The sequence below is a fragment of the Capricornis sumatraensis genome, chromosome 8, assembly GCF_032405125.1.
Source record: "Capricornis sumatraensis isolate serow.1 chromosome 8, serow.2, whole genome shotgun sequence".
In the NCBI taxonomy this organism is placed as follows: Eukaryota; Metazoa; Chordata; class Mammalia; order Artiodactyla; family Bovidae; genus Capricornis; species Capricornis sumatraensis.
Window position 1 is genome coordinate 4888667 of NC_091076.1, and position 27956 is coordinate 4916622.

The 27956-nt window shown below is 51.4% G+C and overlaps 1 protein-coding gene across 3 annotated transcripts in view; it reads left to right on the plus strand.

The window, feature by feature from the left end:
• CPT1A (carnitine palmitoyltransferase 1A) overlaps positions 1-27956 on the plus strand; it is a 59476-nt gene that overhangs the window by 11993 nt on the left and 19527 nt on the right. For all 3 annotated transcript variants that reach the window (XM_068978611.1, XM_068978614.1, XM_068978615.1), the window contains exons 2-11: positions 6288-6441; positions 9231-9370; positions 14039-14210; positions 16716-16817; positions 17760-17897; positions 19162-19239; positions 20839-20946; positions 22711-22798; positions 23563-23758; positions 26409-26597. In XM_068978611.1, coding sequence (XP_068834712.1) covers positions 6301-6441; positions 9231-9370; positions 14039-14210; positions 16716-16817; positions 17760-17897; positions 19162-19239; positions 20839-20946; positions 22711-22798; positions 23563-23758; positions 26409-26597 — 1352 coding nt within the window. In that variant the 5' untranslated portion in view covers positions 6288-6300. The remainder of the gene's footprint in view (positions 1-6287; positions 6442-9230; positions 9371-14038; positions 14211-16715; positions 16818-17759; positions 17898-19161; positions 19240-20838; positions 20947-22710; positions 22799-23562; positions 23759-26408; positions 26598-27956) is intronic.

The window sequence follows — 27956 nt, forward strand, 5'->3', positions numbered from 1 at the left end:
TCTTCGTCCCCTTCTTTTCCTGTTCACTGGGGCTCCTCATAATTCCTGAGTGTCCAAGAGTCGATTTCGGCCTGCCTCCTTGCCCTGGAGCAGGCCTCGCCTCCCCACCCCTGTCCAGCCTCACCTGGAGGCAGTTTGCTCCCAAGGCAACTGCAGTCACCAGTGTGGGGAGGGCACTCCTGGGTGGCCCTGTCCTGGGTCAGCTCCAGGCCCATTCACCTCCACGGCGGGGCTGCTCACCTGGGCAACTCCAGGTAAACATCCCGAGGGACAGCTCAGCGATCTGTTGGCGAGGTCCCCACCGCTCTTGTGTGGTGTTCTTATCTGGTCGCTAAGTCGTGTCCGACTCTTTGCGACCCTGTGAACTGGAGCCCTGCCAGGCTCCTCTCTGTCCATGGGGTTCTCCAGGCAAGAATATTGGACCCAGTTGCCATTTCCTTCTCCAGGGGATCCTCCTGACCCAGGGATCGAACCCGCGTTTCCTGCGTTGGCAGCCAGATTCTTCACCACTGAGCCATCAGGAACCCCCTCCTAACCACTGGACTACCCGGGAATTCCCAAGTCTTTATGGGAGATAGTTCCCATCCCACCCCATCCACCCATCTAACATGTACTCGTCAGTGATTTTTAGTACATTCACAAATGTGTTCAGCTGTTCCCAGTCAGTTTGGGAACATTTCATCACCCCCAAAAGATGCCCTCCCCTCCTTTACCCGCCACTTTCCCCTGGCCCTAGGCAGCCACTGCTTTCTGGCTCTGTAGATTTTGCCCGTTCTGGATATTTAACATACCAAGAATCATTCAACATGTGGTCTGGCATGCCGCAGTCCACGGGGTTGCAAAGAGTCGGACACAACTGGGCGACTGAACAACAGCCACGTGCGGCCTTCTGTGTCTGGCTGCTTTCACTCGGCATGAAGTTTTCGAGGGTGACCGCGCAGGATGTCGTGTTGGTGCTTCATCCCTCGGTATTGCCTGTGGATAGCATCCTGTTATATGGATAGAACGAGTTTTGTTTACCCATCATCAGCGGAAGGACGCTTGAGTGGCTTCCACTTTTTGGTTATTATGAGTAATGCTACTGTGAACATCTGTGTACAGGTTTGGCTGTGGAGATACGTTTTCAGTTTTCTTGGGCATGTGCCTGAGAGCAGAATTGCTGGGTCACGTGGTGACTATGTTTGGCCATTCCAGGAGCTGCCAGACTGGCATTCCCTGCTCCGAGCCATGCACGAGGCTTCTGATTTCTCCACATCTTAATGACTGCCATCCTGGTGGGTGTGAAGTGGTCCTTTGCTGCATCTCTGCTTTGCATTGCCCTCACGGCTGCAGGGGGCACTATTACAATTCTAAACGTCTCCAACTTTGAGGCTGTGAATGCCAGGATGCAGGATGGATTTTTCCCTCATTAGATTTGCCGAGGGACCGTCTCAAGTCCTTGTCATCTGATTCACTAATTCCTGCTTGGCACCTAAGTCACACAGTTTTTAGTCTGAACCAAGCAAATCTCTAGTTAAATTCAGGGAGGGTTTTTTTTTTTTTTTTAATTATTTTTATTGGAGTATAGTTGATTTACAATGTTAGTTTCAGAGGTACAGCAGAGTCAGTTATACACATATATATGTCCACTTTTTTTAGATTCCTTTCCCATACAGGCCATTATAACAGAGTATTGAGTGGAGTTCCCTATACAGTGAAGGAGTGAAGTCGCTCAGACGTGTCTGACTCTTTGCAACCCCGTGGACTGTAGCCTACCAGGCTTCTCCGTCCATGGGATTCTCTGGGCAAGAGTACTGGAGTGGGTTACCATTTCTTTCTCCAGGGGATCTTCCCGACCCAGGGATCGAACCTGGGTCTCCCACATTGGAGGCAGATGCTTTAACCTCTGAGCCACCAGGGAAAGACCTATACAGTACTGTACTATACAGTGGGTCTTTTTTTTTTTATTTAAGTATGTTTATTCATCTATTTATTTGGCTGCGCTGGGTCTTAATTGCAGTCGTGCAAACTCTTAGTTGGGGTACTTGGAACCTGGGCCGCTGGCATTGGAAGTGTGGAGTCTTAGCTACTGGACCACCAGGGAAGCCCCCAGTAGGTCCTTATTAGTTATTTGTTTCCAGAGACTTCTAATAAGGCCACTGACTTCAGAAAAGGAGGCTGCAAATACGCTCAGTCTGCCCCTGTCTAGAGGGGGTTAGATCCACGAGCAAATACTGGGCATGCGCCTTTGGGGAGAATTGGCTACAAACACTCAACACTATATTTAATCTACTTCCTTTAATAATCCCTTCCTGTTCTGTGTAAGCCCTTGAAAGATCTGATAAGTCATTGAAAGGGTAGCCAGCCACAGTTGTATTTGCTGTGATGCGTGCCATGTAGAATTCTTATCTCTTTTAAGACTCATGTTCACCCCAAGGTTTTGATGGGGGGAGGGGCTGAGTTAACCTTCAGGCTCTGGAAGAATCTTCGAGCCCGCTAGAGTAGCTTTTTGAGAAACAGATTCGAGTTGTTGGTTGGGATGCCCTCTTGAACGGTTTAAACTGGCTTGTAGCAAGCTTTTGCTTAGAGATCTTGGTGCTTTCAAAAATGGGATTTATGTCTCCAAAATTGGCTGGGCTGTGGGCGTTTGCTCCATGCCAGGTAAACAGTGTGCAAAGGGTCATGTTTTGTTTATTCCGGCTGTGACATGTGGCTTGTGGGATCTTAGTTCCCCAACCAGGGACTGAACCCTCGGCAGTGAAAGCCCAGAGTCCTAACCACTGGACTGCCAGGAAATTCCCACGTGTAAATATTCTTGAAGGCCAGGCAGGTGGCACCAGGCTAAGGTTTCATGCGCGGATGCAGTTTTACTGACTTGCTCTTTTCTTTCAAGATTGTCCAAGCAGAGGTCTTGGCTGCCCATCCCAGCCTCGCCCTCGGCCCTGACGTCCCCGCCTGGGTGCCCCTCGTCCACTGCCCCCTGGGTGAATGCGCCACCCCCAGTCCCCACCTCGCCCACCCTGCTCTGTGGCTCTCCTGTGTTAGGGAGGCTGGTGGAGCCCGCACAGGCCAGGCTCCGGCCCCAGGGTGTCTCTGAGACCTGTCTGCCGGGGATCCTCCCGCCATTCCCACTGGGGGCCATGCTCTCCTTGGAAACCTGCCCCAGCTTCTTACTGGTTTCACTGCCCCGCCCAGTCCACCTGCTCTCCATATAGCAGCCAGAGTGGGCTTCTTTGGGCTTCCCAGGTGGCACTGGTAGTGAAGACCCCCTGCTTGCCAATGCGGGTAGATGTTCACAGACCCCGGGTTTGATCCCTGGGTGGGGAAGATCCCCTGGAGGAGGGCCCAGCAACCCACTCTGGTATTCTTGCCTGGAGAATCTCTTGGACAGAGGAACCTGGCAGGCTACAGGCCATGGGATCACAAAGTCAGACATGACTGAGCAACTTGGCATACATACCTGTGTTTTCTTTGGAACAGACACAGGAACTGACAGCCCCGAATCATGGCCCTTGATACTTCTCCATCACCCTAATCATGAAACCCGGCTGCCTCTGGGCCTTCCTCTCTGAATTCAGCCCTGCCCTGACCCCAGCCAGCCTGCACCTCGGCCCTTTCACAGGTCTGCCTTCGATCCTGAAAATCTTGCCCTCTGTCCAGTCCTTCCTCTGGGCTTCCGTGTCACTTGGGAGGTCCTCTCTGTCACTCCCGCTTCTTCCGGCCCCCCTCTCTGAGCTGTGGGGTGACCCTTCCTGCCAGCATCTCCATCCTCTCCACGGCTGGCGGGCACGCAGGAGATAGTCAACACACGTTTGTTGAATGGACAAGTGAGTGACAGCCGGGATCACTTGTTCTGATTTCCTGAAGAAAAAGCAAGGGAATTCCAGAAAAACATCTGCTTCATGGACTACACTAAAGCCTTTGACTGTGTGGATCACAACAAACTGTGGAAAATTGTTAAAGAGATGGAAACCCCAGACCACCTTACCTGCTTCCTGAGAAACTTGTATGTAGGCCAAGAAACATCGGTTAGAACCAGACACAGAACAAGAAACTGGTTCAGAACTGGGAAAGGAGTATGACAAGGCCGTATATTATCACCCTGCTTATTTAACTTCTGTGCAGAATAACTCATTCTAAAAGCCAGGCTGGATGAAGCACAAGCTAGAATCAGGATTTCGGAGTAATGTCAATAACCTCAGATATGCAGATGACACCACCCTAATAGCAGAAAGTGAAGAGAAACTAAAGAGCCTCTAGATAAAGGTGAAAGAGAAGAGTGAAAAACCTGGCTTAAAACTCAGCATTCAAAAAACTAAGATCATGGCATCCAGTCCCATCACTTCATGGCAAATAGATGGCAAGAAAATGGAAACAGTGACAGATTTCATTTTCCTGAGCTCCAAAATCACTGCGGACAGTGACTGCAGCCGTGCAATTAAAACATGCTTGCTCCTTGGAAGTATGACAAATGTAAACAGTGTATTAAAAAGCAGAGACATCACTTTGCCAACAAAGGTCTGTTTAGCCAAAGCTGTGGTTTTTCCCGTCATGTACCAATGTGAGGGTTGGACCACAAAGAAGGCTGAGCACCAAAGAATTGATGGTTTTGAACTGTGGTGTTGGAGAAGACTCTTGAGAGTCCTTTGGACTACGAGGAGATCAAACCAGTCCATCCTAAAGGAAATCAGTCCCGAATATTCATGGAAGGACTGTTGCTGAAGTTGAAACTCCAATCCTTTGGCCACCTGATGTAAAGAGCCAACTCAGTTGGAAAAGACCCTGATGCTGGGAAAGATTGAAGACAGAAGGAGAAGGGAGGGGCAGAGGATGAGTTGGTAGATAGCATCACTGACTCAATGGACATGAATTTGAGCAAACTCCAGGGAGATACTGAAGGAGAGGGAAGTCTGGTGTGCTGCAGTCCATGGGATCGCAAAGAGTCGGACACAATTTAGCAACTGAACAACAAGTCTTTGAAACCACATTACCCTTGATTTTGATGGGTTTGATGTCTGTGCCCAAGAGGCTTGCATGGTGAGAAAAGGGAAAATAGCCTGCGCTAGGGATACGCACACTCACAGTTCTGGGGTTTTATTCTGGTTTACTACGAACTTTGGCATCACATGAGTCTGAGGAAGCTCCAGGAGTTGGTGATGGACAGGGAAGCCTGGCGTGCTGCAGTCGATGGGGTCACAAAGAATTGGACACAACTGAGCGACTGAACTGATGCACTTTTAGCCCCTTTGTGTGCAGGTGTGCTTGTTGGCACAGGGTTTAGGAGGAGGTGGTGCCATCAGGCACTTTCAGCAGATCGGGGGAGGGCTAATGTCTGGGAAGCCAAGAGGGAAGAGGTGAGTCAGGAGCTGGTCAAGGAAGAAGGTGAAAGGACAAATATTTACAACAAGAAAATGAAATGCGCTCCCCGCAGAGGCTGGAAACCAGCCGGGAGGGCCAAACCTTCAGGGGATGAGTGTGGCAGCTGTCTGATTTCCTAAGTCTGCGGGAGGGAGGCCCGCTCCCTGCCCCAGGGTTCTGTGCACTGGGTTTTCCTGGAGTCTTCTAGAACCTGAAGTGGTTTGTGGAGTGGCTACCGCGTAGCCAAGGTGTGTGGTGTTGACCCTGGTTCCCACCTGAGATAAAAGATCAGAGCTGTTATGGATGTGTCTGAGGACTTTCTGTGCCAGCCTCCAGGCTGCCTGGAGTGGGTAGGGATGGGATTTGCCCTGGCACGGCAAGTTGCTAAACTGCCCTGGGATTCAGGATTCCAGTCGGGTGAGGGTCCGGCTGCCTGTTGCCTGGAGGCAGGGTTGGTGCGATGGCCAGGGGCCTAGGGGTGAAGGGTTCCAGCTCCTGGACTCTGCTGACCACCCAGCGCCTCCAAACAGAGGCAGCGATGGGTTGTCTGTATCCCGCTGGAGCAGGGAGGGAGAGGTGATGGGCAATCACAACCAGGTGTGTTAATGAGTAACATTCAATTTATCAAATGGGAGGAAATGGTCAAATTCAGAATTGATCACACGTCTACATAGGAGCTTCCCCAGTGGCTCATCGGTAAAGAACCCGCCTGCCAATGCAAGAGGTACCAGTTCGATCCCTCAGTCGGGAAGATGCCCTATAGAAGGAAATGGCAACCCACTCCAGTATTCTAGCCTGGGAAATCTTGTGGACAGAGGGGGCAGGCAGGCCACAGTCCTTGGGGTCGCAAAGAGTCAGACACGACTTAGTGACTAAACAGCAACCACAACAAGGGATTTTCTAAAGTCTGGTCAGCACTCACCATGTTCTGTCTGCCCTTGTCATTCCAGGATCTCACTGATCATGGCGGAAGCTCACCAAGCCGTCGCCTTCCAGTTCACAGTCACTCCGGATGGGATCGACCTCCGGATGAGCCATGAGGCCCTCAGGCAGATCTATCTGTCTGGACTTCATTCCTGGAAGAAGAAGTTCATCAGATTCAAGGTTTCCAGATACTTGCTTCAATCTGTCCAGTATTCGCTTTCCTATTTGAGAACTCCGGGTTCTGTTGAAGTTTCAGTGTGTCCGTGATAATTGGCAGCTTGTGTATGTTTCCTGGTCCTTAAGGCCTATGAGACAATTTTATATGTATTGGCTCACTGAATTCCTGGAGAAATTCTGTAAGGCAGGTGGGGTGAATTGGGACCCTTTGGGCAGATGAGGAAATCGGGGTTCAGAGAAGTTAAGTGACCTTTGGGGTAGAAGGAGAATAAATGTCTCTAGCTCTGAGTCTGGGCCTCTCTACACTTCACAGGAAGAGGATTGTTTTCCATCCGTGTGAAACCACAGAGAGTTTCTGTAGCAGGTATCTCACTGATGAAATAGTCCACCACTGAAAAAGATGCACATAAATGCAGATGCGGGCTTCCGAGGTGGCCCAGGGGCAGAGAGTCTGCCTGCCAGTGGAGGAGATGCAGGTTCATTTCCGGTGTCTGGAAGATCACCTGGAGAAGGGAACTGGCAACCCACTCCAGTGTTCCCATCTGGAAGATCCCATAGGTAGAGGGGAGCCTGGCAGGCTCCAGTCCATGGGGACGTGACACAGCTGAGTAGCTGCGCAAATGCAAAGTTCTCAGTTCTGTTTACCGGCAAGAGTGGACATTCATTCACTGTTTTTAGCCATGTGTCTTGTTTTTTTTTTAATTTTACTGGAGTATAGTTGATTTATAGCATTGTATTCATTTCAGGTGCATAGCAAAGTGAGTCAGTTATACACATACAAACATCCACTCTTTTTCAGATTGTTTTCCCATATAGGCCACAGAGTGACATTTTTTAAAAGTCTTTATTGAAATACTTTGTTACAACATTGCTTCTGTTTTATGTCTTTGGGTTTTTGGCTGGCGGCCTCTGGGGGATCTTAATTCCCCGACCAGGGATGAAACTCGCACCTACTGCATTGGAAGGTGAAGTCTTAACCACTGGATGGCCGGGGAAGTCCGATGTGTCTTATTTTTAATTCGTTTTATTTTAAAAATCACAGCAGTTGTGAATATGCACATACTTTTCGCTGGAAACTTCCTCAATTTTGCTGTTCGGGGAGATAAGTGCTGGGAAAAGTCCCCAGGGTTCTCTTTTCTCACTGCCAGTAATAATAGATCCTCCTTCTCCTAAAAAATGAAAGTCACAGAAGGACAAATGCATGTTTAAAAAAATTCAAGCAAGTTGAAAGTGTATCAAAAGTGTCCGCTCCACATTCCTCAGCAAAACTGGGTTTGTTGTCCAGTTTTCCTTTCCGAGGGCAGCTCAGAGGAGGGCTGTTGAGAAAGGCCTGGAGCTGGAGTGGGTGAGAGCAATGGCCAGGCCTGGCCTGGCGGGACAGCTGTCCCCTGGCTCTATTGGAGGGTCCTGGGGCCCAGCTTCAGCTCAGTCCAGTCCAGTCGCCCGGTCGTGTCCGACTCTGCGACCCCATGGACTGCAGCATGCCAGGCCTCCCTGTCCATCACCAACTCCCGGGGCTTGCTCAAACTCATGTCCATTGAGTCGATGATGCCATCCAACCATCTCATCGTCTGTCGTCCCCTTCTTCTCCTGCCTTCAATCTTTCCCAGCACCAGGGTCTTTTCTAATGAGTCAGCTCTTCGCATCGGGTACATAGTCTTTTGCCTGAGACCCCAGCTGCTGTGACCCACTCAGAGTGGAGGAGGGCGCCACCTGCAGAGAGAAGTGCCCTCTGTGCTCCTGACCTTGTTGGGAGCCTCCTTGTACCTTCCTGACCCCGTGGCTTCCTAGGGGACCTAGAGGCAGGGGTAGGGGGTGGGGCCAAGGCTGGCAGAGCTGCTGCAGGGTGGGAAGTGTGAGGAGTGGAGGCTGTTTATCTAGAACCTTCTTTCCCCTGTTATCATTTAATATGTCTGTTTATTTTATAAGAACATTTCAGAGAACTTCGGAGAACACCAGAAGGCGCCCCCTCCCTGCCCCTGCCCCTCACCCACAACCACTTTGTTTAAAATCTTCCATACCTCTCCATAATGAGAATAACATGGTAGTCTCTCCTAAGAGAATTCAGTAAAGCTTTGAGAATTTTTTTAATCCGTTGTCTTGGTCAAATCAATCTCTTATTAACATGACTTCAGTATGAATTTTTTTTTAAATTATAAGTCTTGAAACATACACAAAAGTAAAGGAAATAATAAAGGCACACAGCTATAATAAAGTCACATCGCTCATTTTCACGACTATTAACATTTTGCTGACTTGGAGGTCCTATTTCTTCCTAACCCTTTTTCCCTGCTACATTTTTTTTTTTAAGGAGCTGCTGCGGGGCTTTGGCTGAAGCATCTTACGGGAGATTCTGGCCATGGAGTGAGGTCTCCTATAGATATTAATACCTCCAGTTAAGCAGTGTCTGATTCAGGAGCAGCAAGAGGGGTGATCTGAGAGTGAGGGTCTCGGGGCATCCCGGATGCAGCAGGTTGGGGAGAGGACATCATGGTGGGCAAGGTGGCCAGTGTCCCTGAGTCAGTCTCAGGGGAGCTAAGGAATCCGTATGTTAACTTTAAGGCTTCTAACTTAGGGTGATTCGAATGTCCTGGGGTCACTCTCCAGGGAGACGGTTTTAGAGAAGTTTCTGACTCATGAGCTTCCCTGGTAGCTCAATGGTAAAGACTCTGCCTGCCGATGCAGGAGACCCGGGTTTGATCCCTGGGTCGGAATGATCCCCTGGCAAAGGGAACAGCCACCCACTCCAATATTCTTGGGGCACTGCTCACGGTGCTCCTGTCTGTTTCTAGAATGGCATCATCACCGGCGTGTACCCAGCGAGTCCCTCCAGTTGGCTCATCGTGGTTGTGGGCGTGATGTCGACCATGTACGCCAAGATTGACCCCTCTTTGGGAATAATCGCTAAGATCAATCGGACCCTGGACACGACGTGAGTAAGCCTCTCAAATCTCAAAGGGTCTAGGGAGTGATCCTTTTTTGCTGCTGCCGTTTTTCTATCTTTTCAAACGTCATGACGGTCTGTTCTGGATATTCTCTTTGAGGCTTTTGCTACGATTCTCACAACAGCTTTCTCCCCATGTCCTGGGGAGGTCCCCCGGGGAGTTTGGGGTCCCTTCTCACTCTTTCTCTGAAGCCCGGAGGTGTGAAGAGCAGCCTCTGTCCTGGGGTGCCTGCCAGTCCACTTAGCCTGGCCAGGGGGCCCTCAGAATGAATTTTCTCCCAGGCACTGGTTCCGGACATGGTGTCTTCCTTGTACAGGGGGCCAGCCTGGAGTTCTGGGACTCCGAGAGCTGACTGCTGTGGGGGGTTCTGGGGAGACTTCAGCTTCTCAGCTCCTTGTCTGAGTGACTTAGAATCTGGGTAGGGGGACCCCCAACACTCTATCCTAGTGACTGTAGTTTTCTAAGAGCTTGAAAATAGGCTTTTTTAAAGAAAATATTGTGAGCTTTGGCCTGGAGAAGCCTTTGGTTGATACTTTTCCTTCAAGGTATGTGGTGCCTGGGGTCTCGTGTGGGAATGCTGGCCGTGCCCTCGAGGGTCTTTGTGGAGCCCCTCTGATGTCCTTTCTTCCCTCCGGTCCTGGGGTGACCCTGTCTCCCGCTATCATCTCCTGCCCTGTGGCCCCTGCGCTGCAGTGACCTCTCTCACTGGGGCTCTCTGATGTAAAGTGAGGAAACGCTCAAACTTGCAGACTCCTGGGATTTCCCTAGGTGTCCAGTGGCTAAGACTCAATGCAGGGGGCCCAGGTTCAACCCCCAGTCAGGAAACTAGATCCCGCAGGTTGCAACTAAGTGTTCCCATGCCGCAAGTAAAAATCCCGCAGGCCACAGCAAAGATCAAAGATCCTGACTGCCACAACTAAGACCTGTGCAGCCAAATAAATTCACAAGTAAATACTGAGAAAAAAAAGATGTGGATTCCTGCCAGAGTCACGGAGAGAAAGTGGGAAGATTGGGCTCCAGACCCAGCTCTGCGCAGCACTTTGGGCCCCTGTGCCCCGCTCAGCAGGCCCTGAACCTCCCCGCGGAGAACCTTCCTGCCAGACAAAGGCAGGGACAGCACCTCTGCCTCGTCGGTGTTTGAGGGGCCCAGTGATGGGACCTGCACGGGGCTGAGCCTATCCCACCCCTCCTCCATTACACTGTGATTGCAGCTCTGAAAGGCACATTTTTATTCTTTTGGCTGTGCCATAAGGCTTGTGGGATCTTAATTCCCTGACCAGGGACGGAACCCAGGCCCTCAGCAGTGAAAGTGCTGAGTCCTAACCGCTGGACTGCAAGGGAATTCCCGTGGGATACCAGTTTCTCTTTTCTGGTTGAAAAGGCCTAGTGCCTCCACCTTGGCTGTGTCTTGTCCTAAGCCAGACCTTTGATCCTGTTCATGGGTTGCTTGCTGACATCGGTGAACATTTTAGGTCTGTGACTGGAGAAATGATAATCCCCAAGTCCTCGTGCCATATTTGGGCTTTGCTTTTTTTTTTTTTTTTTTTTTTAATTTTCTTCATTTTTTGACCATTCCTCAGAGCAGGTGGGATCTTAGTTTCCCGACCAGGGATCAAACCTGCACCCCCTGCAGTGGCAGGGCAGAGTGTTAACCACTGGACCACCAGGGGATTCCTGAGCTTTGCTTTTGGGGCCAGGAGTTTTGTGAGGAAGGTGGGGGACAGACTGTAGCCCAGGTGTGTCCACCGCGTCTCTGGGCTGTAGCTGCAGTGTTGGGGTTGGGCCCAAGATAAACAGATGAATTTCTGGGCCCTTTACTAAGTTGGTTGTTTGGAATTCAATATTGCCTTCGGAAAAGGACAGGAAAATAAAGTGGCAAAAGGCGACATAAAAGAAAGCTCACGGTTCAACACTGAGTTTGATTCCAATCACGGTCAAGAAAGGATTAAGCACTTTTCACGGAAAGGTCTGAATCTTCCCTTGTCTGGGCCGGTGCCCCTCGCTGCCAACAGCTGCTCCTTGTTCACCAGGCCCTGGGGTGCTTGGCAGCTAGTGTGACGCTCTGAGTCACCCGCAGCCCCCAGCCACCTCGGAACCCCAGCTCACACCTCTGTCAGCGTCTGCAAGGCCCTGGGTACAAACCCATCCCCGCGGGGAATGCACACCCGCGCTTCGCATCTGCCAGACTTCTTGGTCTGCCTGAGGGGCCGGGAGTCCCGACAGGGTCCCCGAGCAGGAGACTCCGTCTCTCTTTCATCACCTTGCCCATGTCTCCACCCTCTCTTTCCGGAGAGTCACAGGCCTGCCCCGCTATAGACAGCTCATCTCTGCATCCCTGCCTGCTTGGGCTTAACACACTTTTTAATTTACCCTGGACGGCGGGCGGTCTCTTTACACTGGATTATATTTAGAAACGTCGGCTATTTAAAGCCCTTTCTAATCTGAGTCTTTATAAGATTTGTTTCTTCCTCCCTCTAAACCAATTGCAGTAAACTGGGCCATCCTTGGCCCAGATTTAGAAAGACCAGGTTAACAGGCCAGCAGCTCCCGGGTCAAGGGTCAAGGACTATTCTGCACACTCTTGCTGGAGAGGATCCCCAACGCCCTGAAGTCGTGGCCTCCCCGAGAGCCCTGGGTAGGCCATCCGCTGCAGCCTTAGAAGGGCCACGACGTGTAACAGAATGCTTTTTTCACTAGCGCTTTCAGTCGAAGGGCCTATAGGTGTACGTAGAGAAAAGGCCAAATGCATCATTTGCTCGTTGCTGTTCAGTTGCTCAGTCGTGTCCAGGCTTCCCTGTCCTTCACTGTTTTCCAGAGTTTGCTCAAACTCATGTCTGCTGAGTCACTGATGCCATCCAACCCATCTCGTTCTCTGCCGCCCCCTTCTCTTCCGGCCTTCAGTCTTTCCCAGCATCAGGGTCTCTTCTAGTGTCGGTTCTTCGCGTCAGGTGGCCAAAGCATTGGAGCTTTGGCTTCAGCATCAGTCCTTCCAATGAACCCCCAGGACTGATCTCCTTTAGGATGGACTGCTTTGATCTCCTTGCAGTCCAAGGGACTCTCAAGAGTCGTCTCCAGTACCACAGTTTGAAAACATCAGTTCTTAGGTGTACAACATAATGATTTGATATATATATTCTACAAAATGATTACCACAAGTTTTGTTAACATCCATCACCAGTACAGTTACAAAGCAAAAAAAAATTTTTTTTTTAGATTTCATGTGTGAGACCATACAATATATGTCTTTCTTTTTTAACTTTTTTTTTTTAATTTGAGTATAGTTAATATTCAATGTTGTGTTAGTTTCTGGTGTACAGCAAAATGATTCAGGAATGTGTATATATATATATATATACACACACATATATAATATATATATACACATATATATATAAGTTTTCTTTGTGAGTCTGTTTCTGTTTCATTAAAATAAAGTTCATTTATATCATATTTCAAATTCCACATGTGAGTGATATCATCTGGTATTTGTCTTTCTCTGTCTGACTTATTTCACTTGGTATAATGTCCTTAAGGCCCATCCATGTTGTCACAAATAGCAGCATTTATTCTTTTTTTTTTTGCTGAATAATATTCCATTGTATCAATCGGTATTAATACCATCTCTTCTTTATCCACTCATTTGTCCATGGACACTTAAGTTGCCATGTCTGGTCTATTGTAAATAATGCTGTAGGGACCATGGAGTGATTTCATTTCCTTCAGATAAATACTCAAAAGTGAAATTGTTGCCTCATATGGTAGTTCTATTTTTTTTTTTTTGAGGAATCTCATATTGTTTTCCATAGTGACTGCATCAGTTTACATTCCCACCAACAGTGCATAAATGTTCCCTTTTTCCTCCACATCCTCACCAACATTTGCTACTTAAACTATTTTTATTTTGTGACTGTTTTGTGGTTTTTCAAAACAACTGAAACTACAGCCCACAAGGGTGTATGAGTAGCTGTATTCCTTCTCATTTTTTAAGTCCCATCTTTATCAGATCACTTTCCTATCCATATCACTTTCCCTAGCAAATGAAAATATTTTCTAGGTTTTTAAGTGATCATGTTACAGCATCAGTTTCTACATGTATTCATGATAAATGTTCCTACCCAGATCAAAACCAAGCTCTTTTGATATAAATAGTTGAAGTAATAGTTCTGTCAAGTGACCTGCGTTCCTTATGAGTCATGATGAAATGCAAAGGTATGTTGAAGGGAAAAACATCTTGAGTAGCAGGAATGGAAGTCACAGAGTTGCAGCTGGCTCCCGGCCGAGGAGAATGCAGGTCAGTCATCGGGCTGGGGCGTAGCTTCCATTGTGGGCCAGCCAGTGCCTCCTCTTCTCATCCTGCCTGGACCTGGAGGAAGCTGTCTGTTTTCCCTGATTATGCCCGTTAGCCTGGGTTTGTTTTGAGGATCAGCAAAGCAGATGGGGCTGGTTCATCTCACATCCAGAAGAAAGATGGCTGAGTCTTGGGAGAATCAGGTTAACGCGGGTGGCCCCCTCTGTCTGATCAGGCCTGGGGTCCGCGGCCTCTGCTGTGGCCCCAGGAGGCCGCCCCGCCTGGGAGCACGTGGCGTCTCTCGGCGCCGTGGCCCGTGGCCTCCTTCGCTGATGAACCCGCGGCTTGTGTGGTCTTGTCTCGGCAGCGGCTGCATGTCCAGCCAGACCAAGAAGGTGGTGAGCGGTGTCATCTTCGGCACGGGGCTGTGGGCGGCCCTCATCGTCACCATGCGCTACTCCCTGAAGGTGCTCCTGTCCTACCACGGCTGGATGTTCACCCGGCACGGCAGCCTGAGCCGCACCACCAAGATCTGGATGGTAACGCTGCCCCAGCACGCAGCTGGCGGGGAGGGCTTTGTTTCTTTCTGCCGGGCCTCGAGGCTTGTAGGACCTTGGTTCCCAACCAGGGGTCAAACCTGAGTCCGTGGCCGTGAAAAGGCCATGTCTTAACCGCTGGACTGCCAGGGAGCTCCCTGGTAGATGATTCTTAACTGCCTGACATCCTCAAAGCCGTGGCTGTTTCATAGCTTGATGTGTTTGGAGACAAATACACACTTGTGAAACCCTCATCTCTGCCAAAGTTACTAATATATCCACCCTGCCCTCCCTGAAACCTGGGCCCCACCCATGCCTTTCGCCTTTGAACATAAGAGCATTTAACCTAAGATTCACCCTCTTAGCAAATTTGTAAGGTCTGACGCAGGATTGTTTGTTCCAGGCCCAGCGTCCAGGACATACTTTTTTCAGGACTTCCCTGAAAAGTCCAGTGGTTGAGAGTCTACACTTCCACTGCAGAGGCTCCCATCCCTTGTCAGGGAACTGAGACCCCACATAACCAGTGGTACGGCCAGAAAAGAAAGGCAGGAAAAGAAAAGCAGAAACCGCCCAACCAAACAGAACATAGTTATCTTGTAACCGAAACCTTGTCCCCTTTAAGGGACATAGCCACACATGCATATGCATAACTGACTCACTGTGTTATACACCGGAAACTAACACAGCAGTTGTAAGGCAGCGAGATCCACAGTCCCCAGGCCCTGTCCTCCGGCCCCTGGCAGCCCCCCTCCCTCCTTGCTGCTTCTGGGGTTCCACGGACCCCTGAGACCACCCAGGATATGTCCTTCTGAGGCTTGTCCACTCACTCAGCCTGGTGTCTGGTGTGGGAGACTTTCTCTTCTGCGAGAAGGGTCCTCACTGGGCCTTTTCCCCTTGGTGACTTCTTTAACATTAGTTTCTATTGAAGTCTAGTTAATCTACACTGTTGTGATAGTTTCAGGTGTATAGCAAAGTGAATCAGTTATGCGTGCACGTGTGTGTGTGTGTGTGTGTGTGTGTGTGTGCGCGCTCAGGCATTTCAGTCATGTCCGACTTGTAACGCTATGGACCGTAGCCTACCAGGCTCCGCTGTCCATGGCATTCTCCAGACAAGAATAGCTACTGGAGTGGGTTGCCACTTCCTCCTCCAGGCGGTCTTCCCGACCCAGGGATGGAGCCTGCATCTCCTGCTCTGCAGGTGTGTCCTGTTCCCACTGAGCCATCTGGAAGGCCTGTGCATATCCATATAGCCACTCCTTTTTAGGTTCTCTTCCCAAATAGGTCACTACAGAGTATTACATAGCGTTACCTGTGCTACACCGTCCCCTGGGTGACTTGAGTGTCGCCCTGCAATTGCCAGAGAAGCCTGACCCACTGTGACTCATAAGCTTGGGCTGGGGACTCTTTCCCTTTAATTAGCGTGTCCTGAATATCCGGGTTGATGTCTGCTGGGTTTGTCATCTCGGTCACCCATCAAACAAAAGTACCTTCCGTCTACTTCTTTGTAGCCTTTCTGACTAACTCGGGCAATGAATGGTTTCCCTAGCTGAGACCAGGACACCCTGACTCACCTTTAGCTTCTAGTACGTTTCACCGGCTCACCTTGGTCCTTAGTGCAGCAGCCACTTACGTGCCATGAGCATGGATGTCTGTCCTTATCTCACCCAGTGATACCTCCACCTGTGGTTGAACGCTGCCCCCTGGGGATCCCTCTGAAAGGAATGGGCATCCCCATGCTGGAGCCCACCACACCACACCTTTCCGCTTTCCCAGACTTTCTGCTGTTGCTTGCATGTAAGGTTTCTGATTTCCAGAGAAATAGAATTTAACTCCCAGGAGAGATGCTGAGGTGGCGTCCACACTTTATTAAGCAGGAGAAATGACCTGCCCCAGGGTGGCCTTCATAGCTGGTGTCCAGTTGAGTCCCACCTGCTCTTCAGCACCAAGAATCACAGCACTCCCCCCCTGGCCCCCTGGGGCCACGAGCCCCAGAAATTCTCTGAAGTCAGGTCAGCATGAGGTGACCAATTACTAGACCGTGTTTAGATCGTTCCAGACTAAAGCAGGGGCAAGCGTGTGCCCTTCACCAGACGTGTCAATGACCAGAGAGTCCCACTGCTTTGCCCAAGCTTGCTTCTGGGTCCAGGCCCCTCACCCAGCCCCTGGTGCCAATCTGGAAACCGAGGGCCTTACAGAAGTGGGCACGTGGAACTTAATCCCCTTGTGCAGACGTGTGATCAGACCCCATGTCAGGGTGCCCAGGGAATGGCACCTCCTGGACAGGGCAGGACGTGTCTCAGACACAGGGCTTCATTCGCCCTGGATTTTATTTGGGATTTGCTGTTTGCTGAGGCCTGGCGGGGGTTGGGGCAGAAAATGGACTGGAGGAGATGAACTGCAGTGGAGAATCAGTCAACAGCTGGCGAGTCACATACGCTGGTGAAAACTGGTTCTGGGCCTTTGACACAATCTCGTCTTTCAGAACGTACTTTTGTTCTTTTTTCTTAGTTTATGGTCAAGATCTTCTCAGGCCGAAAACCCATGTTGTACAGCTTCCAGACATCTCTGCCGCGCCTGCCCGTCCCAGCTGTCCAGGACACTGTCAACAGGGTAGGTCAACCTCACGCTCCCTCTGGAACACCTGCTCTGAGCACCAGCATCTTTGCGATCAAGGCTTATGACTTGATGAGACTTCCCTGGTGGTCCGTGGTTAAGACCCCGAGTTTCCACGGCAAGGGGTTTGGGTTGTATCCCTGCTCGGGGAACTAAGATCCCTCATGCCCCCTGGTGCAGCCAAATAATACACTGTCGATGCTGTTGAGCTGCTACCTGCCTCCTCCTACCTGCAAGGACCAGAGCAAATCAAAGTGGGGGCCCTGAAAATTCTGAACTGGTGGCCTGGCCTCCGCCTGGTGGTGTGACCTTCCCCATCCCTGTCATTTTTCCGGCTCCTCTTTCCCGTCTTGGGGTCCTAAGCACTAGCCTTTAGTACCACCCTAGGCTCTCAGAGCCTCCCCACCCATTTCATTGGCACCTTCATAGTCTACGTGAGAATAGAGCTCTTATGAAGGACCAGATGATGGAGAAAAAAACCCCACACATTAAAAGCTCATTGTAGACCAAATCTTGATCTGGTCAGTCTAGAGTCCACTTTGGTGATTTTGTGCTGATTCAAGATCTGAGGAGCGTGCATGCCAGTAAAAGGACAACAAGGTTGTCTTTTTAAAATATAATTAATTAATTTGACTGCTCCAGGTCTTAATTGCGGCTTGCGGGGTCTTACAGTTGTAGCATGCGAACTCGTAGTTGTAGTATGTGAGACCTAGTTCCCTGACGAGGGATCGAACCCAAGCCCCTGACACTGGGAGCTCGGAGCCTTAGCTGCTGGACCACTGGCGATGTCCCCCCAAAAGTTTAATTGTTGAGTTATCCCTGATGTAAAATGTCTCTTTGTATTGAAGTTAGCTAACTTGAGTGAAGACTAGCCTTTTTCTAAGGCATAAGGAAAGAAACCTATTTTAGCTGGGCTTATGTTTTTTCCCTTAACCCCAGTACTTGGAATCTGTGAAGCCTCTTATGAAGGAGGGAGACTTTACACGGATGACAGCTCTGGCACAAGATTTTGCTGTCAATCTGGGACCGAGATTGCAGTGGTATTTGAAGCTAAAATCCTGGTGGGCTACCAATTATGTGAGTATACAAGCATGCTGTTTTTCTTGGTGGAATTTTGTGTAGGAATATAATTTGTTCCTGAGCCAGTTGAGTTTCCCTACATATGGCGAGTAGAAGGAGACAAGTGGTGGGTGAAACAGGCAGAGGAGTTGAGATTTGAGGAACAGCTAGTGTGGAAGACTTGGACCATAAAGAAGGCTGAGCTCCGAAGAATTGATGCTTTCAATTGTGGTGCTGGAGAAGACTCTTGAGCGTCCCTTGGACAGCAAGGAGATCAAGCCAGTCGATCCTAAAGGAAGTCAGCCCTGAATATTCATTGGAAGGACTGATGCTTAATACTTTGGCAACTTGATGCAAAGAGCCGATTCATTAGAAAAGACTGATGTTGGGCAGAATTGAAGGCAGGAAGAGAAGGGGGCGGGTGACAGAGGATGAGATGGTTGGATGGCATCACCGACTCAATGGACATGAATTTGAGCAAGCTCTAGGAGGTATTGAGGACAGGGAAGCCTGGCGGGTTGCAGTCCATGGGGTCACAGAGTCGGACACGACTTAGTGACTAAACAGCAACAGAGTGGAAGAGAAGCTGTGACCCAGACAGAACTGGTGGGTGGGGCACACCAGGGGCACGGCCATGGGGTGAGTCGTGACCAGAGAGAGCGGTCAGAGTCCAGGGTGGGTGGGGCAAGTCACGTGGGGGTTTGATCCTGCGCTGGTTACATGGGTGTTTTGAGTTTGTGAAAGTTTTTGCAGGTACTTAGATTCTTAGGTGGGCACTGTTCTGTGTGTTTATGTACTTTCTTACACAAAGTGGAAGAATGGTGGTCCTTGGGTCCCGAAGGCTGTGGGTGTGGTTAGGACGAGACTGCTGGCCTCCTGAGGGATGCTGGGAAGACAGGACACGTGGCCCTGGGGTGGCTCCAAGGAGAGTGGAAGCTGTGGGAGCAGAAGGGGAGAGGCAGTCTGAGGACAGTTACTGGTGGTGTTCACTGGTAAGAAATGCTAGAGCAGCCAGACATTGACCATTTCTTTCCCATTGGGTGTTTTTATTTTTTAAACCATCTATGAAATGAAGGTGATGTACCCTGTAGCTGAGTCTTGACTTGAATAAAGCCATCTTCCGGTGCCCACTGTTTTGCATTTGGTCTCACTGGGGCTGACTTGGCTCCGAGAGAGAGAGAGAAATGCTGTAAATGCACCCTCCCCCAACCCTCTGTGCCCACCCCCGTCCCGGGCAGCCTGGTTAAGCCTGTCCTTGCTCTCTCCTGCTTGCACCTGACAGGTGAGTGACTGGTGGGAGGAATACATCTACCTCCGAGGACGAGGGCCGCTGATGGTGAATAGCAACTACTTCGCGATGGTGAGTCCCGCGGGCCCGCAGCGTCCGGTGGAGACCAGGACGCTGCCGTCAGGGAGCCCAGGACCTGCCGTCCACAGCAGAGGGCCCCATGGAGGTCCTTTTGTATTTCCAATGAGGTTCAAGGGTGCCCACCGAGCTGCTGCAGAGCAATTTGGATTGCAGGAATGGTCTCGTGGCGATCAGACTCCTCACTCAGCAAACTTCTCCCTCTGTTTTCCTAACTGAGCCTGAGGAACACTGAAGGCCCACATCCCTGCCCGCTCCTGACCTGTGGGTCAGCTGAGAGCTCGTCCACGTACTGAGCTTGTCCCTCTGGGCCCTGGGGTGACGTGGGTCCCACCCTGAGTGTCATTTCATGTCTCTTTGGTCTTTTTTGCCTTCTGAGACATGGGTGGTTTGGAGAGCACACCCCATTGTTTTGTTAGAAGCACCTCATTGGGCTTCCCTGATGACTCAGCAGGTGAAGAATCTGCCTGCAGTTCAGGAGATGTGTGTGTGACCCCTGGGTCGGGAAGACCCCTTGTCAGAGGGCATGGCAACCCACTCCAGCATTCTTGCCTGGGAAATCCGTGGACAGAGGAGCATGAAGGGCTATTGTCCATGGGGTCACAAAGGAGTCAGACGTAAGGGAGCAGCTAACCACCACCGGTGTCTGACCACTGGCCTTAAACAGCTGCTGAATCTGTCTTTCCTCTTCTTTCTCCTCTGCTTTCTTTTGTATTTTTTGCCTTCTCCTGATATCTATCTTAGATCTTCCCTGGTGGCTCAGAGGGTAAAGCGTCTGCCTTCAATGCGGGAGACCCGGGTTTGATCCCTGAGTCAGGAAGATCCCCTGGAGAAGGAAATGGCAACCCACTCCAGTACTCTTGCCTGGAAAATCCCATGGCCAGGAGCCTGGTAGGCTACAGTCCATGGGGTTGCAAAGAGTCAGACACGGCTGAGCAACTTCACTTCACTTATATCTATCTTATTGTTTGCTTTTTCTGTTTTTCTCCTTTAAATTTTCTTTTCTTTAAAAATAATTGTTCTTGTCCTTTGGAAACAAGGTCAGACTTAGAGAAAAACTGTTGACATGGCCCAGAAAAATACATTTTAGAGTGAACTGCCCATCTGGTCCCCTTTCATTCCCAAAGACTTTGGTGTCTCGGGGGACAACCCCACACATATAATTTCTCTCAAAGTATCGCTGAGACAGACAAGTGACCCTTGGACTTGAAAAATATAAACACTTAGAAAATGTGTTTCTAAAAAGTTGCCAGCGCTACTCTATATAAAAGATTATTTTAATTTTTGGTTACTTCTCACTCAGAAAATGTCCTAATTATCTAATTGCTGCTTTTAATTTCCGCTTTCCTTTTTATGCATTATATGAGGATATTTAGGCTGTAGTACTGTTATCTTGTTTTTAGACTTGAATTATATTTATTTACCATTTAATTTTAAAATATACCGTTACCTTTCATAGCCGGACAATTGCTTGGAAGCTTGAAACAGCAGAGCAGGTGTCGTGAACGCGTGTGTAGGAATGCATTCGCTGTGTACTGAAGTTCGCTTGTCTTTCCGTGAACATTCCCCCTAACGCTGTGTGTTTTGTGTCAGGACTTGCTGTATATCAAACCGACTCACATCCAGGCGGCAAGAGCTGGCAACGGGATCCACGCCATCCTGCTTTACAGACGCAAACTGGACCGGGAGGAAATCAAACCGGTATGCAAACAAGTGCTTTTTTCTTAGAAGAAAAAAATGTATTTACTTGGCTGTTCAGGGCTGGTCGTTGTGGTGGCTTATGGCTTAGTGGCTCCATGACACGTGGGATCTTAGTTCCCTGACCAGGGATGGAACCCACACAACCTCCGCTGCAAGGTGGATTCTTAACCACTGGACTATCAGGGAAGTCCCAACCTGCTTTTAACAGAATTCTTTAGAACAGCTTTATCCAGGTGTAATTGATGTACAGCACGCCTTCAAAGCATCCACCGTAATAAGTTCTGATGTTTTGACATGTACGTCTGTACATGTGAAACCATCACAGTTGAGTGAGTGAGAGCCCCGCCCACTGGCCCACCCTGGGCTCCTCTCTGTGCCTCTGTCCGTCTCTGCTCCCACCATCACCCTGAGCTGCTTTCTGTCACTCTAGATTAGCTTGCATTTTCTGTAAATGGATTCTTGCAGCTTGTGCTTGCTTGCTTTTTTTTTTTTAAACATTCATTATTTTGGGGCTTCCCTGGTGGTTTAGTCAGTAAAGAATCCATCTGCAGTGCAGGAGACCCGAGTTCAATCCCTGGCTTTGGGAAGATCCCCTGGAGAAGGAAATGACAACCCACTCCAGTGTTCTTGCCTGGAGAATCCCATGGGCAGAGGAGCCTGGTGGGCTCCAATCCGTGGGGTTGCAAAGAGTCAGACACGACTGAGCGACTAAACCAACCAGTGTCTGTTTGGCTGTGTTGAGTCTCATTCGCAGCATCCAGGCTCCTTGTTGTGACATACAGGATATTCAGTTGCAGAGCTCAGACCCTCTAGTTGCAACGCTTGGGTCTTAGTTCCCTGACCAGGGATCCAACCCATATCCCTTGTATTGAAAGATGGATTCTTAACCACTGGACCACCAGGGAATCCCCATTCACTTTTTTTGTTTGTTTTGACCTCTTTCACTCAACATAATTATTTTGAGATTTCATTCTCTTCTGTAGTGTCCTAAATGGATATATGTCTGATGCACTTTAGTTCCATAATTTGTCCTTTGAGGAAACCCTCTCTTGCTTGTGAAGGAAATAATACAGATGTCAGGCCTTTACAAAAATTCTTTTTGTTTGTTTATGTATTTATATTTTTGGCCGTGCTGAGTCTTCGTGGCCGCACAGGGACTTTCTCCAGGCGTGTGAGCCGGGGCTGCTCTTGGTCGCCCTGAGCGGGCTTCGCATGTCCCAGTGGCTTCTCTTGTTGCAGAACGCAGACTCTGGGGCCTCCGGGCTTCGGGAGATGCAGCACACTGACTAGCTGCTTCTCTGTGGCCTGGGGGAGCTCCCCAGACCAGGGGTCGAACCCGTGTCCCCTGCACTGACAGGCAGATTCTTAACCACTAGACCAGCAAGGGAGTCTTGAGGCCTTTTTTTTTTTTAAACTACTCCTTTGACTTAAGTGTCAGCTTCTTTCTTTCTTTCCTTTTAACTACACTATGCAGCACTCGGGATCTCATCTCAGTTCCGAAACTAGGGTTGAAAACGTGCTCCCTGCAGTGGAAGCGTGGAGCCTGCTGAGGACGGGTTATTTAAGAATAAGATGCAGGGTTCTGTGTTCTGGTCTGTTTCAGCAAACCCCAGGGTGCCTGGTATCCCAGGGAACCCCCATTCTTACAGAGTTTGGAGATTAGGTCTCCAGCCATGCTATGGGCCGGGAAAACAAATCCAGCATTTAAATGTGTGGACTTAATTTGCTCCTTGAATTTTTGTTTGAGACATATTTCTGTTCCAGATTCTTCTTCTGGGGTCTACGATTCCGCTCTGCTCCGCCCAGTGGGAGCGCATGTTTAATACTTCCCGGATCCCGGGAGAGGAGACAGGTGGGTAGCCCACTCAGGCCTCCTTCGGAAATCAGAACTTCCCATCCTTGTGCTCAGGAGACATCGGAGAAGACCACACCAGTGGCTCCTAGCCTCTCCTAAGATTTCAGAGATTTCAGGCTCAAGAACCTTCCTTCTGTTAAACTGCCTTTGTCTTTCTCAGGCCTGGACAGTTAATTAATTTAACTGACTCAGTTTCTCTTCAATTGAAGGCTGTCTTACAGTAGTTTTTTTCCAGATTGGGTTAGGGATTTGTTTTTGGCCGCACAGTGTGGCATGAGGGATCTTAGTTCCCTAACCGGGGATTGAACCCATGGCCCCTGCAGTGAAAGCGCAGATTCCTCACCACTGGACCACCGAGGAAGTCCTCCACGCAGGGTTTATTGTGTTCAGGGGGAGCCAGATTTTGTGGCCCAGTAGCCTGACCTACACCCCTGACCCCTGCCTTCCTTACTGCCCAGTGTAGGGGGGCCTCGTCTGTTCCAGCCGGGATGCCCTCGAAAATGCAAGGGGACAGAACGGTACCACTTAGGACCGCCCCCTGTCGGTCCTTTGGCCCGGGTGACACGTCCAGGGTGTGGGCAAGGGGAGCCAGTGCCCAGGCCTGCCCCAGCCCAGAGCCCTGAGCCCTCTGCAGGCTTGTGGGAAACGGACTCTGAGCGGAGCCGAGTGACGCGGGGACAGGAGGTGGTGCCGTCGAGGGTGTGTTCTCGCATCCTCTAACCACGTGCCCCTGGATGCCTGCCCCCCCCACCCCGCTGCAGACACCATCCAGCACCTGAGGGACAGCAAACACATCGTCGTCTTCCACCGGGGCCGCTACTTCAAGGTCTGGCTCTACCACGACGGCCGGCTGCTGAGGCCCCGGGAGATTGAGCAGCAGGTGCAGCGGATCCTGGAGGACCCGTCGGAGCCGCAGCCCGGGGAGGCCAAGCTGGCGGCGCTTACAGCGGCGGACAGGTGTGCGGCCCCTCCGAGACGCCAGGGGGCTGTCGCGGGGTCTCGGGGTTCTCTCCTCCTCAGGGGGGCAGACAGGTGTGCGGCCCCTCCAAGACGCCGGGGGGCTGTCGGGGGTGGTCTCGGGGTTCTCTCATCAGGGGGGCAGACAGGTGTGCAGCCCCTCCAAGACGCCAGGGGGCTGTCACGGGGTCTCGGGGTTCTCTCCTCCTCAGGGGGGCAGACAGGTGTGCGGCCCCTCTGAGATGCTGTCGTGTTTCGGGGGCTCAGGGTCCTCTCCTCACCAGGGTCCCCCCCGGCGGGGAGGTGGGTCCGGGTCCCCTTGGCCGTCTGTGTGACTGGCAGGTGTGCGTGTGCGTGGGTCTTGGGACGCATGACCGAAGGAAGGAAGTAGGCGTTGTGCTGGGGTCTGCGGCATGTTTTTGGTTATTTTGTTTTTAAGTACTGTTCTTTAGTCTGGCTCTGCTGGGTCTCTGTTGCCGCACGAGGGCTTTCTCTGGCTTCTGAGGGCGGAGGCGGCTCTCTAGTTGCGGTGCATGCCCTTCGCAGTGCAGTGACTGGGCTTGTTGCCGAGCACAGACTCGAGCGCACCCGGGCTCAGTAGTTGCTGTTCCCAGGCTCCAGAGCCCAGGCTCAGTAGTTGGCACACGGGCTTAGTTGCTCCGCATCATGTGGAATATTCCCAGACCAGGGATCAAACCTTGTCCCCTGCGATGGCAGGTGAATTCTTTAACGCTGAGCCGGCAGGGAAGCCCTTGGGCGTGTTGGACTTAGGAAACAGACAAGTTTAGCCAAGGCCTCTGTGTCAGGGTTTCTCTCCTGCCCCGTCTAAAGCTCGAGGGCCTAACCTGTACAGCCTGGGCTCTGATGCCTCTGGGGCTGGGCTAGTCTGTTTGGGGTGGGGGAGGGGAGCACTTGGGGGACAAGCGAGTCTGTCTTCAGGCTTTGCCCAGGGCTACTGGGGCAGTGTGGTCCCTGATGAGGACCCCTGGGGCCGGCAGTGTGGCTGCTCTTAGGGTCATGCTGGGAGCAAGATGGTGAGTGACTGTCCTGCAGAGAGGAGGAAGAGACCCAGGCGAGGGCACGCAGAGGGCGGTGGTGAGCCGGGGTGACTGACGGGCAGCAGAGAAGTCTGGGGAGAAGATGTTGGGAGCTGTGGAGTGGGTCCCATGTGCCTGGCTACATCTGGGCTTGATTCTGTGACTAGGCGCTGATAAAGGGGCCGCATTAGCCTGGAGTGACCTGCGTGCATGCTCAGTCGTGTCCCATGTGCAACCCCACTGACTGTAGCCCACCCGGCTCTGCTGTCCATGGGATTCTCCAGGCAAGAAGACTGGAGTGGTTGACCCTGCCCTCCTCCAGGGAATCTTCCCCACCCAGGGATCAAACCCACGGTCTCTTACGTCTCCTGCATTGGCAGGCAGGTTCTTGACCACTAGCGCCACCTGGGAAGCCCCAGACTTATATTCTGGTCTGGGGGGTTCCAAGGCTGGACATGGGCAGTGTTAGTAAAGAGGAGGCTCAGTCTGAGAAGCTGGAGGGCATGGCCATCGCTGGGGGGCAAGGGCTCGGCTAGAACAGAGGGGATGTGTCCTGGGGAAGAACCTTGGGTCCTGAGTGCTGACCGAGTGTCACTAGGGGCAACCAGTGAGGCAGAGAGGGGCGGGGTGCAGACTCAGTGAGCAACCCCTGCCCGATGCATCCCCCGTGGGGCATCGCCTCACCTCACTTTCCTAGGTGCTGAGCACGTACCAGCAATTCTCGTGGTAACCATTGTCCCCAGGCGTCAAGAACAGTGGTTGGAGCTGGGCCTGTGATGGGACCCATTGTGTTTCTGGGCTTTTGGGCACCCCTGGGGGTCCGGGTTGAGCACTAGGTGGGGAGAAGAGGGCAGGAGACAAACAGATGGCCCTGGCCGGGAAGGTGGGATGGGGGGCCCAGGAGCTAGCTGGGGAGGCCACAGCTGGGGCGCCTCTCGGGAATTGGATGTCTCATCAGCTCTGTGCACCCCACGTGGGGCAGGATGGAAAAGAATCCCTGAATTCGGCTCCCGGGGGCGCCCCTCATCACGGGGCTGCCGTGTGGCCGTTTGTAGCACGGGCGTGTCGACTCGGGACCGGCTGGCCTGGGTAGCAGTCCCGACCCACCATGAAGGCACTGTGACCTCCTGCCTGTGCCTCGGTTTCCTCATCTGAAAGATGGGACAATGGTGTCGGGGTCTGTGAGCTTGAGCTGGTCCTGGCACCAGGGCCGTGCTCTTGGCCCTCGCTGTGGTTTCCAAGGGGTGGTCGCATGGAGAGGGTCAGAAGGCCACGAGGAAGGCCCCTGCCTGGCTGGGGCTCTGCTGCCCTGGACAGCAGAGCTCTGGGCCCGTCGGCCTTCTTGTCCTTCACTCGGCATTTATGGATGAAGTTCCCCGCCTGCAACGTCCCTGGAGCAGGTATAAGGAGAAGGCAAGACCCCTGCCCTCCAACCAGGCGGCCCAGCCAGCAGGCAGGCAGGCAGTGGTTGCAGATGGAGACAGTCTTTAATGCCTAGTTTTCCTTAAACCCCTAAAACACTGAGAACTGAAAAACCTTGTCCTTTCACACGTGCCTCGAAGGAGATGTCACCAAAGTGCTGCATGTCTCATGGTACTTAATCCTCACCGCAGGGTCCCCTGGGCCAGGTGTCGCCAGGCCTATTTTGGACACGGGAAAAACAAGCAGTCTCTGGATGCCATTGAAAAAGCAGCGTTCTTCGTGACGTTAGACGAAACCGAGCAGGGATACCAGGAGGAGGACCCGGGAACGTCGATGGACAGCTACGCCAAGTCCCTGCTGCACGGCAGGTGTTTCGACAGGTATCGCGCTTACCTTCTGAAACACAGTGCTTTGCCTGTAAACCTGGAAGAAGCATTGCCTGAGGCTGACACCCAGCCATAGGCATCCACTGAAGCAAGGGGGCCGTGAAAATACGACTGGGGAGTTTCTTCTTTCCACCCAAACTGTCATGCACATGCGTAAGCAGCAGCCTTGAGATCCTTCCCCTCTGCACCACCTCCTCCGTTTGGAGATGCTCGTGAGAAGGGGCTGCCCGGGGCCTGACCTGGATGTCAGCTTTGGCTCTGCTCACTGGTCATGTGATTGGGTGAGCGTGCTCCACCTCCTGGAGCCTCCTTCCCCTTCCCCATGAAGGGAGGTCCTGACTGCCCATCAGGTTGGGGGTGAGGGTTAGCCGAGTTGGGGAAAGGGTGGGGCAGGCACAGTTGGTCCTCCGTGTCTGCGGGGTTCAGCCCTCTGTGGATCAGGGAGCGTGTTTCAGAGCCTCGGCTGTGGAGCCTGTGGCTGCAGAGGGCCGACTCTGGGGCCGGAGCAGCCTCAGGTTTCCTTATCGGCCAGTGGGTCCCAGAGCCACGCCCCCAGCAGATGCCCCGAGGACGACCTTGCAGCTTCCTGCATCTGCTGGTGTCTTATGCACCCTTCCTCGTTATAACAATACAGCCTGTTCTCCTTCTGGTCCCCAGTACCCAAATGTTTATCTCTGTGTCGGGAGCAGGGGAGAAACCAGTGAGTTAGGGTTCTATGTGTACCTTTTTTTTGTTAATTTTTTCAAAAAATGTATTTTTTTTCGGCTGTGCTGGATTTTTGTTGCTGTGCAGGCCCCTCTCCAGCTGCAGCGAGCACTAGTTGCGGTGCTTGGGCTTCTCATTGGAGTGGCTTCTCTCTCTCTTTTTTTTTTTAAGATGTATTTATTTATTTATTTGGCTGTGCTGGTTCTTAGTTGCAACACATGGGATCTTTAGTTGCCGCATGCAAAATCTTAGTTGCAGCATGTGGGATCTAGTTCCCTGACCAAGTATCGAACCCGGGGCCCCTGCACTGGGAGTGTGCAGTCTTAGCCACTGGACCACCAGGGAAATCCCTGCGGCGGCCTCTTGTTGCTGAGCACGGGCTCGAGGGCGCACAGGCCTCAGTCGTTGCAGCACCTGGGCTCTAGAGCGCAGGTCAATAGTTGTGGCCCACGGCTTTATTTGCTCCGAGGCATGGTGGGACCTTCCCGGACCAGGGATCGAACCTGTATCTTATCTCCCGCGTTGGCAGGACAATTCTTTACCACTGAGCCACCCGGGAGGCCCTTCTGTACATACTTTGATTATCACTTGTGGAGAGTTGTTCACCTCTACCAACCATAGGAGGGATGGATACAGTCAGCTGAGGCC